General features: G+C 32.0%; 1 protein-coding gene across 10 annotated transcripts in view; it reads left to right on the top strand.

Moving 5' to 3' along the window:
* Positions 1-15,629, top strand: part of ROBO1 (roundabout guidance receptor 1) — a 1,138,975-nt gene that overhangs the window by 1,046,864 nt on the left and 76,482 nt on the right. For 8 of the 10 annotated variants that reach the window (XM_045501664.1, XM_045501663.1, XM_045501668.1 and 5 more), the window contains 3 exons: positions 5,596-5,604; positions 9,669-9,793; positions 12,632-12,803. In XM_045501664.1, coding sequence (XP_045357620.1) covers positions 5,596-5,604; positions 9,669-9,793; positions 12,632-12,803 — 306 coding nt within the window. The remainder of the gene's footprint in view (positions 1-5,595; positions 5,605-9,668; positions 9,794-12,631; positions 12,804-15,629) is intronic. The other 2 variants (XM_045501662.1, XM_045501666.1) reach the window with 1 other exon arrangement.

Here is a 15,629-nt window from a genome sequence, read left to right as displayed (position 1 = left end):
ATGTCAAAATCTTAATCATATTGTTGTGTTAATTATGCAAATATTTTCTTGGAATTTCTGCTATCTTCTGGATTTATCATATGAGCTATTTGTATAAAGTAGTTCATCAACTTAAGGTAATATTAACTGAAAAGAATATTTTTGAGGACATTTTCTGGTAGAGTATATGTTTGTATATACATAATCTGAAGGGATAATATTGGGAATATTTCCCAAAGGGATATATCCATTGTCCTCTTTTGCCTCTGAATTTCCATACTCTTAAAAATCATAGCGTAGAAAGCACGCTAAGAGTCAACTAGTCTATGCCTTTACCAGACAGGGTTATAGCTAAACTGTTGTGGCCAAATGGAAATAAATCCCATTTTTAAAGACCTCTGGAGACATCACAGTTGGCAACCAATTCATGGTTCAGTGACCTTTACTGTTAACTGCTTCTTTTCTATACTTTCCCTAAGTCACTCATGCTATTATTTAGGCCCATTATCTTCTTCTCTTCTGGCCTAAGTAGTTATCAAGATTGGCTACTCCCTATATTTATTAGACCTAATTTGAAGACTTAAGTATCTTACAGCTACCTTATTTTCTCAAATGGAAAAAAAAAAAAAAAAAAAGGAAAAGAGAAAAGAAAAAAGAGCCTTTCTCTAGCTTTTGTATATTTTTTCAGACATTTATCATCTGACTCTTGTCTCCTGTATATGACAAGCAGATAGAAGAAATCTTCCCTCCCCCCTCTCTCTCCTTCCCTCCCTACCACCCTTCCTCCTTCTCTCCTTTCCTCTCCCTCCTTCTTTCTCCCCACTTCCTTCCTCCCTTCCTTCATTGCTTCCATTTTTGCTTCTCTTACCTTCTCATTTATACCTAAAGATTATTGTCTGAACAGTATGCATTTTACAAGATTTTAAAGTAAATAATGGGATCCCTTTGATGTCACATTCAAAAGAGGAAGAAAGTCTCTTATTCTAAGTGTGTGTGTGTGTGTGTGTGTGTGTGTGTGTGTATGTGTGTGTGAGAGAGAGAGAGAGAGAAAAGCTAAATTATCCCAAACATTTAAAAAATTTTTTTTTCAACGTTTATTTATTTTTGGGACAGAGAGAGACAGAGCATGAACGGGGGAGGGGCAGAGAGAGAGGGAGACACAGAATCGGAAACAGGCTCCAGGCTCTGAGCCATCAGCCCAGAGCCTGACGCGGGGCTCGAACTCACGGACCGCGAGATCGTGACCTGGCTGAAGTCGGACGCTTAACCGACTGCGCCACCCAGGCGCCCCATATCCCAAACATTTTAGAGTTGTTTTTTTAAGTAAAGTATTAGTCAAGGATGTAATATTTGTATGCCTCCAAATATATTAAATTTTAGTTATGTAATTATATAGTCCCCATATATTATATGAATTACATATTTATATAGTATACAAATGTGTATATATTTATATATTAGCATATAAATATATATACACATATATGTATTATATAGTATATAAATATTATATATGTATTGCGTGTATTACATATTATATTTATGTATTATATTTATATATTCTATATTAACTTATATATTATATAAATGTGTATATATATTTATATATATCTTAGGCTTTATATAACTCCCTTTCGTGCCACTCAGAAAATACAGTCTAGCTTGAAACAGTGTGCTTTTTATGTAAACTCAGCCTTGTGTCACATTCTCTAATCTCTCACCCCTTTGCATACTTCCTCCAATATAAAAAAAAATTTAGAGATGTTACTGCAGATGGAATATATCATGTGCATGTGTCGCCATGTTTAAAAAATAGCAAGTTTTAATCTCTTAAAAATATTTATTTACTTTTCAAGTTTGTTTTACTTCCTACTTAACATATTTACCATAAAAGTAATTGTGTAGAAATATTATTCTTATTTTTCAAAAGAGTATTCTTTTATTCAGTTTATAATGATTTCAGGTGATGAAATCATTAGAAATGACTCACCCTTAATAGATGATCACATTACTTTTTCTTCCAAAACGGTGAATTTTCAAGAGGTTTTAAGCCTACTGTCTTCTTACCTGTTAGTTTTCCATATATTTTTTTAAAACTGTAGCTAACTACTCTTAAAAGATTTTTTAGTATCATGAGGAATTACTTTAGAAAGTTTTTAAATGTAGGCAGTAATGGTTTTAGTGGTGATGGTTTTAAGTTAGGCATTTTATGACAGTTTAAATGTAAAATCAAATACATTTTATGTCCTATTGCATATATTTCTCCCCAAACCAGTTAACCAGTAGGAAAATGTATACAGAGACTTGAATTTAGTCGAAAAGCCTGGAAGGCAGTCTTTGGTTAGTCATCTGTGACCTTGAGAAAGGTATTTAACAATTTAAGTTCCCATTTTCTCAGGCAAAAAGGATAGGGTTAGACTGATAAGTTCTAAGGTCACTTCCAGTGCTAACATTTTACAGTTTTATTGTTTTATTAGAGATAGAGACAGACAGGCTTTTCCTTTCTTAACGAGAAAAGGGAGTTGGGGTAGAGGTGCTTCCAGCCTTTAAAGTAGAAAGAAAAGAAGTTGACAAGAGTTAGGGAGTGTAGGAGAGAGGCCACCCATAAACCACAGACTTCAGAGGATAATGAATGAACATGATTCAAACTACTCTGCTTTTCTCTGATTCTTTCTGGACATAACTAACTGGACAATAATGGGCCCTGATTATCGTATGGAAGGTCCCTGCTGTCTGTATGGAAAGAAAATTCTTTGACCTGTCCCTGAGAGAAATATGGAGAAAGGGGAAATCTGGGGAAAAAAAAAAAAAAAAAAACAACTTAAATTTCTATCATTTATTCTTGAGCAGAGAAAGTTCAGAATGATTACTTATCTCAGGTGAGTAAAGGGGTTTTATATGGAAGATATTAATGGCATTGATTTGTTTATGGAAATTAGAATAAATAAAAAGGAGGGTTAAATTGTGACAGGCAGGTTTTCATTTAGGTAAGAGACATCATTTCCTGATAATCATGGTTGTTAAAAGCTTAAATGATCATTCAGGATAGGGTCCTCTCAAAAACCTCTGATGCTTTGGAAGCTTCTGTGTTAGATGTTGTTCTTAGATAACTTTATGAACTATTTTCCAATTATCATTTGTTATTGATATGATATGCAAACACATCAACTGGAAGTTCCTGAACATACTGGGTTTTATTTAATGAAAGATTCAACTCCTATGGCTTGATTGCTGGTAAAACTTATAAGCAAGGAAAAGCATTTAAGCATATAAGCATTTAAATTTTAAATGATCTGCTTCATAATTTTTTTTGTTTTAACATTAGATATTTTTGAGATGTTTAAGGAATTTTAAATTACTAAAAATATGACTAGAAAATCTTTAAGAATCATTCCTGTAGTCTCTTGACTTTAAATAAGGCTTGAATCTAACTGTATCCATCTAATATTAAATTTATGTTCACAAGTTATCCCATAAGTTATTTCTACATCATTTTATTTATTTATTTATTTATTTATTTTTTTATTTTTTATTCATTCATTCATTCATTTGGCAAAATTCTATTGCTACTGTTTGTTAGGTTCTCTCTCTTGTAGTTTCTAAATTTTTCTTCCTGTCACTTAAAAGACACTATCTTTAAGGACTCAAAAGTGTTACCAAGTCCAGTCCACTCTGTTTTCAAATCTAGGTAGCATAGCATGTTGATTATTCCTTGAGTAAGTTGAGAAAAAGCTTGTTTTTTTTTAAACTTTTCTTGCCTGAATGCATGAAATATTATGCTTAAAGTTTTTTTTTCTTTAGAGTGAAAAAGAAAGACATTATTTTACTCATTTGCTCATGAAAGAAAGATGTGTGTTGAAATGTGTTTCTGAGTCACCTTTAAATTTTGTATATGTGACATCACTAGTTGAGAGAACTTTTGTCTCTATTTCATTTCTTTTTCTTTTTTAAAATTATTTTATATTTTATTTAAAACATACATTTTTATCCTTCTACATGGATTATTGAGCATTCCCATACAGCAAAACCAAAGCAACATAATTCCAGCTTGAAGATATTAGTTCAGACCGTACATTGTGCCAAAATATCCTGAGGTTCCATCATTCACTTGAGCACCCCCAACCCCTTTCTAGTGTGTTGTCTCTTTCCCTCATCGCACAAATTAAGGAAATGTAATTTCAGATTCAACGTCGGAAGTGACTTGAGAAAGCTGTTTATAGTCTGATGGAAGTTGATTGTTTTGTTCTGTTTTGTTATTGTCACTATTTTACAATTGTACCATTTCACAGAAGCAGTGAAATAGTTTCTGTATTTATACTACAGGAATGGGGGCACCTGGGTGGTTCAGTCAGTTGAGTGCCTGACTCTTGATTTCAGCTCAGGTCATAATCCTAGGGTCATGGGATCGAGCCCCACATCAGGCTTCACATTGGGTGTGGAGCCCACTTAAGATTCTCTCTCTCTCTCTCTCTCTCTGTCTTTCTCTGTCTCTCTGTCTCTCTGTCTCTTCTCTCTGTCTCTCTCTCTCTCTCTCTCCCACAGCCCTGCACCTCTCTGCCATGCTTTATAAAAAAAAAAAATAAATAAATAAATTAAATGAAAAAATAAACTATAGGAATGTATATCAAGTCAAATTAATTTGATTTAACTTAAAGACATGGGAGTTATTTATTTGAGTAAAATATATTGTTGCTGTGTATGGGGCTATTATGAAAAAGTTTTGCATTTGGCAGTTAATACCTTTGTTTCTAAAAGAATAAAACAAAACAATCATTTTCCGGTATTTAAAAAGTATGTTACTCACGCTTCCTATATTAATATGCCCAGTGTTTCAGCCTTGCAAGCAGGTAAGGTCATTATGACTTTATTAGATAGGTTTATAAAGTTTTGTCTGTTTTCATGTGTTCACATTTTTCTGTATCTTCTCAGTTAAAATTCTGCAGGAATTTAAGTATAACACCTTTTAGTAACTTTGCTCCTCAACCTACTGTTGGGGACCAGAAGCACTTGAGTGCTTGGTAGAAATGCAAAATCTCAGGCCATACTTCTAACCTATGGAATTATCATTTGTATTTTAAGCAATTCTTAGGGTGATTTATGTGCTTATTCAAGTATGAGAAACACAGATTTAATAGAATATCATTGGCAGCATGAACGTTTTAAAAGTAATCTGGTGGTAGAGTTGTAGGATTTAACACTATTTTGCCTTTGATTAAGATGCTTGATTTCTATTGTAAGTAGCATTAGCAGTTAATATGTATTGTGTTTTTAAACTCATTACGTATGTAGTTATCTAACCCTGTCATCTGATAGCAAAATGTAGTCATTGAAAAGTGTTTTAGAATTGTATAGATACCATCCATTGTAGCTCTGTCATTTAATCATAGTAGAGATTTTAAGATTCATTTCTATTTCTCTTAAATTATTCATGATTATACTTAAAATGCTAACAAATATTCATTCATGGAGCTTATGAGCCAAATATTAATGTGTTCTTTATTTTACATTAAAAGAAGTATCATTGTTAAGTCAAATCTTATTACTTTTTCTGTTTCATTTCTGTTTCTTTATTTTTATTTATTTCATGTTTTCTTTTTTTTTTTTGTTTTGTTTTAGTTGGGTCTGGTAAGTTGACATTTTATTGGCCATCTCCTAATCACCGTGTCACTGTGACTGGAACTTCTCTTCCCCTTTCCATCCATACCCTTCCATGTCCTTCAACCAATCAGCCTCCATGTTTCACTTGTCATTGGCCACAAAGACAGACTGCACAGAATAAAGTCTGCAGGAAGTATGGGTAACTGTGACAAAGAGTAAAGGTAATGGGGTTGCTAACCTTATGTCTTGTTAAATGATGTGTGATCTGCATTCTTTTGTTTTTTTCTGTCCTTAATTGCGTGATAAAATAAGTGATAGGACTATATCGTAGTTAAGTACTGTTTCAATTTATATCTCATGAGATAAACAAACAAAGAGAGGTGCCCAGAGAACAATGTGGGGTGTTTGTTTGGTCCAAAATATGTTTATAAATTCATGTCTGTCTATCTAAGCTTTTGTAACTATTGTTCAGTAATTGTCATTAGGAGTCCTCTTGGTGAATAACCTTGCACTTAGGGCTGTTCGCACTCATTTCCATTTCTTTGTATCACATTCCTTTCATTTTATGTAAGAAATAATTGCATGATGCTTCTAAAATGTATCAAACTTCTCACTGATAAACTTGGCCTCATATATGTAGTCATTACGTTTCCAAGTCCTCTCATGATCAGCATGTTGGGGAAGGTACACTCACCCTTTAAAAACGCTGGAAAACCATTTTTGGAGTTTTACATGAGGATGCTAAGTACTATGCCAGGGAATAATTTGGCCTAAGAAAAGCTTCCTATTTTTTAAGTTAAAAAGCTACATAAATATTATAAAGGTGTTCATACTAACACAGATAGGATGGATTGTTCAATAATGGTGATGTACTAAGGGGCTATTTGAAAGAAATAGCTTTCTATATGCTACTGTATATACAAAAATGTATATGGATTAATATTTAAACATAAAAAAATAAAGACAAAAGTATAGGATGAAAATGGAGGTGAATGTTCACATAATTTATTACTTATTATGTAATCTATATTATGTAATTTTATTGATAGAATAACAAAAATGCTTAACCAGATTAGAACAATTGTCAACAAAATGGAAAAATATATCTACAACACATATGAAAAATGGATGAAATTTTCACCTAACAATAGTTCTTAAAAATAAAAAAGATGAGCATAGGAACACAATATTCCCAAAAAATAGGATATCAGTGACAAGGTAATGTGAACATAAATGTCTAATCTCACTAATACACAAAGGCAAATTGGTAGGAAATTTCATTCTCAGTTTGGCAAAGATGTTAATGTTCAGTGTTTGGGAGGTTTGGGAGGAAAATGCCCTATAGGAGGGTTGTCGGTTGAAATAACCTTGAATATAATTGGGAAGGATGTTATTGTCACTATTGTTTTTAATAGTGAAAATTAGAAACAAATCCAAATTTAAAAGCAATAGATTGATTAAATAATTTAAGGTAAATTTGTATATGGATTATTAAAGAGTTATTGGAGTGATATTTTAGAAGAATATTTGAAAACACTATGGTCCACTTTGTATGGTTGAATTATGGGTAGTTTTCTTTTTTTCTTTGCTTGTTTGATTTTCTAAATTTCCAATACTGACCATATATGACATTAGTAACATGGTTCTGTAGTTTTAATTATAACAAGTTAGAATGTAGCCTTTGAAAAATATTCCAGCATTCCATCATAAACTTCAAGTAGATGGATGCGATGAATGGCCTTCTCAGTCTAAATAGATAGGTGATGATGATAGATAGATTGATAGATAGAGGCGTATGTAATCCATTTAAATTTTTCATGGAGATATAATTACATCTCATATTCAACATACATGTAGAAAAGGATTTTTTAAAGTTATATTTCTAGGACATATCTTGGGGCTGATGTCACTGTTGATGTTGGCTCGAGAATGTGCCTGCAAAATATAGTAAATTCGTTTCCAGGCAGATATCCTGTGTGGAAGGATTGCTGCAGGATAAATGTAGTTAGCATAAGGGTTTGTATCCCTGGTTCCCAAATAAGTCTTTGAGGTTTGAGGAGAGCTGGCATCTTATAAAAGAAACATGGGTTCTGGCACACGTTATTAGACATGCTTCTGAGATTTAGGAAAGAGACCACCCGAAGTTTATACTTCTCTGAGTGGTTTGAACATTTATATTTTCCTACTCAAATTCCCTACATATTGGAAAGTCATATTCTCCCACTCATTTAATTAATCATTTTTTTTTCTTTTATTGAAATAAACCAAACTCTCTTCTGGATTTAGTTTATTATCTAGTCAATCCTTTGAATTTTTTCATCTGATTTCTACCTCAATTATTGCAGCCCTTAACTAAGGAATCAAATGCTCCTGTATGGATATGTATGGAGGAAAATCCCCAAGAAATGATGCACATGTCTGTTATTATACCTGGATAATGATAGTGTTTGCTAAATTCATGAGTAAACCACTCAATTACAATCAGAGTTAAAAAAAATTATAAGGTAGAACTTCAGTGTTACCAAATTGAACCTAAACTGTATCTCCTAACTTTGTATTTTCTTCCCTATAAGTTATAGGACATTTGAAGGCATTTGACCTGATTTTTCTGGTCTCCTATAATTTTCTAGTTAAATGGTATAATTTCTACTAAACCTCAATTAAAAATAAAAAGGGAGTATGGAAGAAATCACACTAATCTAGAAGTTAGGAGATCTAATTGCTTTCTTCAATTTTGCCACCATGCAATCTTCAGCAAGTTCTGTTATATCTCTCTCTTAAAAAAAAAAAAGAGGTTTTTACTTCAAATGAGAGATTTAAAAATTTATATATAATATATATTATAAACATTTGTTTATATGTCTTAGATGCAATTGCCTAGAATGTATTTATGGAGAGAAAATTACCTTTTTCAAATCCTCGACTTCATTAACAAAGAAGTCGTGTTCTTGTAAGCAGTGTAGCCTTTGTGGACATAATCTGAATATAATTTTCAATTCATTTTCACTTGAAGGCATTATCCTAAGTGACTGATATAAGTAACTAAAAGTACCTTTAAAGAAAAGGTTTAAAATAATGGAACAGTCTTAAAAAGTGGATTAGAAGAACCCTATCCTGTATAAACTGTTAAATGTCTGGCTTGAAATGTTCACTTCAATTTGAACTGAGACAAGAGAGGAGAATAATTAGGTGTTTCAGACAGCTGATAAGAAATGAATTTGAAAAGTGTAAACAGTAGGTAAAAAGACTTACATTCAGTGCGTATTTTTCTAAGCATAAAGCACGGCCCCAAAAACAGCTTTTTTCTCTCCCCCCAGAAGTGACTCCATCAGCACACCTAGTGTTTTCAGCTGCCGTTGCTCTCAATGTAACTGACACAATTTTCTGACACTCTATTTACTGCTGGATGAAGTGGCCATTTAAAGTCTGTATAAATCAAACAGTTTGGACAAAGCTGGCAGTATTTATAATGTCAGGATGAGCAGATGTTTCAAATTTGCCCTCATTTCCATATATATTCTATTTGAACATGCCCTTGCCTATGTAAATGAAGGAGGCATTTGACTCAACTATTGCTTTAAATTCATTTCCATTCAAGTAATTGGACTGAAGATTCTAAATGGTTATAATTTCCATGGTAGCATTTCAGGAGCTTTTGAGTTAAATTAAAGTAATTTTAGGGCCTGCTTACGTCAGGAGGTCCTTGTGTATATGATTAAAGTCCATTCAGCTTTAAGCAGCTCTAAATAAGAAAAGATACTCATTCGTACACATTTCAGGTATACATTGAATGTAAAGGGTCAAATTGCAGCTCAAGAATTCTTTTTAATGTGGAGGTTAATCTTAGAAGGTCAACCAATAAAAAAAAAGAAAACTGCTTCACAAAAAATCTCTATTCTCTTCTATAAATATGCCCTTTAACTTCGAGTAACACTTTAACTTCGAGTAAATTAAGGATGAGAATGGGTACATGTTATAGTGCATAATGAGTCATGTAAAATAATGGCAACACTTGGGATATCAGCAAATTGTCTCCATTAGGATAATAACTACATGTTTTGATTTGGTGTAATTTGTTTCATCTCCTTTAGAACCTCCACATTTTGTTGTGAAACCCCGTGACCAGGTTGTTGCTTTGGGGCGAACTGTAACTTTTCAGTGTGAAGCAACTGGAAATCCTCAACCAGCTATTTTTTGGAGACGAGAGGGGAGTCAGGTAAGACCTTGTTCTATATTTCAGTCAGCTAAGGTGGGTGCCTGAAATGTAAGAAAAACCAAAGCATTATTTAGTTATACAGTTGTTGTTTTAAGAGAACTGAAAATTCTCTGAATACCCTAGAAGACGTCAACAGTGAAAGAAAAGAAAAAAAAAGTCATTAATTGTTGTAATTCTAAAAGCAATTTTCCTGGGGTGCCTGAGTGGCTCAGTCAGTTAAACGTCAGACTTTGGCTCAGGTCATGATCTCACAGTTTGTGGGTTTGAGCCCCATGTCGGGCTCTGTGCTGATAGCTCAGAACCTGGAGTCTGCTTCAGGTTCTCTGTCTCCTTCTCTCTCTGTCCTTCCCCTGCTCATGCTGTGTCTCCCTCTCTCTCTCAAAAATAAATAAACATTAAAAAAAGTCTAATTTTCCTGCCTAGTTTCGGTACATAGGGTGATATATAGCATGGTAATTATCATATATAATTTATCTTTACTTCCAATTCAGCCAAATTAAACAAAAAAAACCTGTACTTTTTCTCAGTGTAATTTAATTAATTATCATTTCTATTATTCAGATATCTGTAATTATATGTTAACAGAGATTTACACACATTTCAAACAGATGGCAATTATTCAGTGCAATTTCTCTGAAAACGTCAGGATTCTCAACTGTCTTCTTCACTTCTTTATGTTTATGTGTGTGTGTCTATAGATACATATATACATAAATATCAACTATATATATCAATTTTTGCATGTCAAAGATTCATCAAACCATGTGTTAGTCTGTTTAATATAGATGTCATGTTAAATACAGTTCAGTGTATTCTAATTCTTTGAAAACTATCATCTGATTGCGATTTGCTATCTAATCCCATTCTCTAAACATTTATAAACCAGAATTTTCTATATACATTGAACTAAAATGTAAAATTCTATGCTGTTACAAATTCTAAGTTCACGATTAGGCTTCACCTTAATAAAAAGGAAATTTTGAAATAATTTCACCTTAAAAATAATAGGAAACTTTAAAATAGCTTTTAAACCTAAGTCTTTTTTTTCTTATCTCTTATTGACTTGCCTTCTTCAACAAAATAAGCATTTCCTTTTGCTTGTTTCTGATACTTATAAAAAAGATTCTCATTCCTTTTTTAATACAGTTATTCCTAGCTTCTTTTATTTTTTGCTTAACTCAATCTTGGGTGAGTTGTTTCATGGTCTTGCTTCTATTGTGTTCATATGAAGTAACATATAGGTAGTTTACTGACTGCACTCACTAATCTTTCATAGGCAATGCAACAAGTTCGCTTTTGTTTTCACTTTGGTAGGCAAATATTAAGTTGATTATGGTATATAGACCCATCATTTGAGTTGCAGCACCTTTGTCGTTTCTAACACATTCCATTTGGCCTCGAAGAAAAACTTTGCTGATAGCAAATTACAGCAAAAAAAAAAAAAAATTTTTTTTGTAGAGCAGAAAGAATTGAAAGCATATTATATAAGAAAATCTATATAGTAAATCCACTGGAACTTCTTCTTAACAGAGTAGTATTCTAATGACTCATTTAGTTATTTAAATAAATTATTCATTAAGTTATGTAAACTCTATCAAATTTTGAAATGATTTTGACTTGGTTTGGTTTGGTTTAATGATACAACTTGCTAAAAAAATTAAAATAAAAAAATACAACTTACTTTCTACTAAAATTTTGTCACTGGACATATATTCATGAAATAGTACATAAGCCTTTATAAAATTATATATTTTAAGAGGCAGTGAAACTTTTATTCATTTAATTTTTTTCATGTTTATTTATTTTGAGATGGCGGGGGCGGGGGGGGGGTGTGCATGAGTAGGGGAGGAGCAGAGAGAGAGGGAGAGAGAATTCCAAGCAAGCTTCACACCATCAGTGCAGAGCCCCACGCAGGGCTCAATCTCCTGGAATGGAGAGGTCATGACCTGAGCTGAAATCATGAGTCAGACACTTAACTGATTGAGCTGTCCAAGGCAATTAAACTTATAAAAAGGAACAACTTTATTTGGTTAGAAGAAATCTTGACTTTATTTCATGAAGTGTTAATTTCCCATGAAATATATATACTCTCTCTAACAGGGGAACAAACTTTGAGATTCATAGGGAGAAATTTGTACCATAAAATAATATCACATCTTGTGTTGACTTTGTATATAAGATGAATTTCTACAGAAATAAAACTCCATTATGAATTCTTAAATTTAATATTTGAATTTCAAAATGATCCATAATGGATATGCCTCACTATCTAACAGGAGAAGTAAGAAACTATTTACAGTTTGATAAAAGTCACTGAACTTTTATAATGGACAGATAACAGAGATACTTTTTCTGGTGCCAAAAGTTTCTTTGAACTTAATTTGTCAGAATGTGCTAAATTTTAATTTTGTTTGTATATTAAAGGATTTATTGTTTATAGTCCTAATAGTCATACATATGTAAAGCAAAGCTTTGACTTTGTTTTGATTAACATGTAAAAGTTTTAGCTCTGTTGATACCTACTACTTTTATATCTAGTATTATTTGAAATTGATCGTTATAAAAGCACCTATCAACATTTTGAATTTATTTAACTTTTAAAATGATTCTATTTAAGGCTAGGTCACTAAACTTGGTGTCTATATATGTGTGTACATCTACATATGTCGGTATGTGATTAAAGAATATTTAGCTCATTTGTGTATATATTGTGTGGTATGCATGTATATGTGTATGCATTTATATACCTGTTTATAAATATTTATGTATATATGCCAAAATATTAGAACCTAGCAGTTAACCTATTGTTATTCTTTCCTCCCAAATACTGGGTTCTAGAATCTGCTTTTCTCATATCAGCCACCACAGTCAACCAGCCGTTTTTCAGTCTCCCAGACTGGTGATCTCACTATCACTAACGTCCAGCGATCTGATGTTGGTTATTACATCTGCCAGACTTTAAATGTTGCTGGAAGTATCATCACAAAAGCATATTTGGAAGTAACTGATGGTAAAGTAGAGTATTTTATTTTAAAATATTAAAGTTTGGTTTATGATCTAAAAAGTGTGCCAGTAAATGTGTTTATTTTCTACTGTATATTCTTTCTGATGGCACTTTTGGTGTGAAGCTAAAAAGGATGTCAATACAATAATGAAGTCTAAAATTATTCTTTTTTTTTAATTATTTTTTCAACGTTTATTTGTTATTGAGAGACAGAGAGACACAGAGAGTGAGCAGGGGAGGGGTTGAGAGAGGGGGAGACACGGAATCTGAAATAGGCTCCAGGCTCTGAGCTGTCAGCACAGAGCCTGATACAGGGCTCGAACCCACAAACTGTGAGATCATGACCTGAGCCAAAGCTGGTCACCCAACCAACTGAGCCACCCAGGTGCCCCTAAAATTATTCTTATTTTAACTTGGCATATACTATAAATTTCTAGCATCAAGTCATGTCCATAAAAGCGTAACAATTAAACAAGAAGTTTATAGTGAATAGCTGTACATAGGAATGTTTCCTTGTTTTAGAAAATAAAGTTATTTTTAAATCTCTTCGTGTAAAATATCGTCTTTTCCCCTCTAAATTAAGGAGATAAAATGAATTGCTGATAAGTCCAACTCACAATTCATTATAATGAACAAGTTTTCTTCAATAATATGATTTTGTCCTGTTTTTCAATTCCCTTAAACCTGATCAATTAATGCCAAGTACATTATGAAGACATCTTGATGGAGAAAATCCTCACACCGTTAGATGGAGACTAGTAATAATTTGAGAAAAAAGAAAAAATTGTATACATATATATATAAACATATATGTATACACACCTGTGTATATACATATATACCTAAATATATACATATTTATAATATAAATATAAATATACATATATACATAGATATAATATTCTTTTATTGCTGTATAGTATTCTATTATATAAATAGCTCACAATTTTTGTACTCCTCTATTGATGGATTACTTTCAGTTTAGGGCTTTTATTAGTTAATAAAGCTAAATATCCCTGTACAAGTCTGTAGATGGGCATTTGCACTCAATTATCTTGGTTTGCCTTTTGGCAGATGCATATACCTATTTTTTTTTCATTTTCTCATATATTCCAGATATAAGCTTTTATCAAATATGTGTTATAAATACTTAGTTTTAGTAATTTCCCTAATGATTTTAAGGCTTAAATAACCAATTTTAATTAGGACCAATGTATTATTTTTCTTTTTTAGTTGGTGCTTTTAATTTTCTATTCTACCTTGAGGTCATGTACACGTTCGTTCTCCTGTGTCTCTTTTTAGAAGTTTTATTGTCTATACTTCTAAGATTGGAGTTCTTAATCCATTTTTATTTTTATTTTTTTTACATGTGGTATAAAACAAGGGTCAAAATTCCTTTCCCCCCATGTGGATACTAATTGTTCCAGCATCATTTATGGAAAACTCAGTGTTTTCCTCACTGAATTACATTTTAATCATAATTCAGATGAACATAAGTGTATGGGCCTGCTTTTATTCTATTATATTCTGTTTATATTATGCCAGTATGTATGGTCTTAATTATTTTAGCTTTATAGTAAGTCTTATAAATGGGTAATGTAAGTGTCCTACTTTTTGTTTTGTTTTGTTTTGTTTTGTTTTGTTTTGTTTTGGGTTGGCTACTAGAGGTTCTCTGCATCTTCTTATAAATTTTAAAATTAACTTGTCAGTTTTTACACACACACACACACACACACCATAAACAACAACAACAACAAATGTGAGATTTTAATTTTGATTTCACTTAAATTACTGAACAGTTTAAGAAAAATTAACATCTTAACAATCTTAGTTTTCTAATTTAGGGAAATGGTATAAATTCCACATGTATATGTCTCAATTTATTTAAATCTTTAATTCTCTCAATAGTGTTTTACACTTTTCAGGGTATAGATCTTCCCTATATTTTCACAGACTTATACCTAGGATATTTGATGATTTTTGATGTGACTGCATATATATGCATATAAATTTTATTATTGTATTGTTTGAGGCAAGATGTGCAATTGATTCTTTGTATGTTAACCCTGTATCCAGCAACTTTCTAAATACACTCATATATAATAGTTTATATGTAGCTTATTTTGAAATTTCTATGAACAAAACTGTGTCAACTGCAAATGAAACAGGTTTACTTCTTCTTTCCAATACTTATACTTTCTATTTCTCTTACTTGTCCTGCATTGTCTGTGCTCTACAATATAATGAATAGAATTGGTGATAGTGGAAATATTTTTCTTGATCCTAACTTCAGAGGAGAAGTAAGTGTAATGTTAGCTAAGATTTTAAAGATAGCATTTTGAAATTAAAAAAAAATTCTGGAGGATATTTTTAACACATTAATCTGATTAATTTGTTTCTTAGTACTCTCAGGATAAAGTTTATATTAGTTCATATGCTTTACAATTTATCTGCAGCCTCAGCTATGAATACTGTATCTGCTCATATGCCCTCATTTTATTGTGTTTCCTATGTATTTCTTTTATCTGAAGACTTCTGCATATGTTGTTTCTACTGGCTTGAAATTTCACTTACTTCAAGAAGCATTCCCTAACTCCTCAAACATGAGCATTCTTCACCCTGTCATCTATACAAAGATTACATCCTATACCTTCCTGCATTCTATATTTATTTTTTGGTATTCTTCATTAGAAATTAAGTTCTATGAGAGCAGGATCCATGTCTGTCCAATAAATATATATTCAGTATCATACTACCAAAGTCTGGCACATAATACATACTCAATATATAATTTTTGAATGAATGGATGAAACATGGATAGAATGAACAGCT

Source organism: Leopardus geoffroyi, chromosome C2 (genome assembly GCF_018350155.1).
Source record: "Leopardus geoffroyi isolate Oge1 chromosome C2, O.geoffroyi_Oge1_pat1.0, whole genome shotgun sequence".
NCBI classification, from domain to species: Eukaryota; Metazoa; Chordata; class Mammalia; order Carnivora; family Felidae; genus Leopardus; species Leopardus geoffroyi.
The sequence above is the reverse complement of the archived record's forward strand: the minus strand, read 5'-3'. Positions and strand labels throughout refer to the sequence as shown.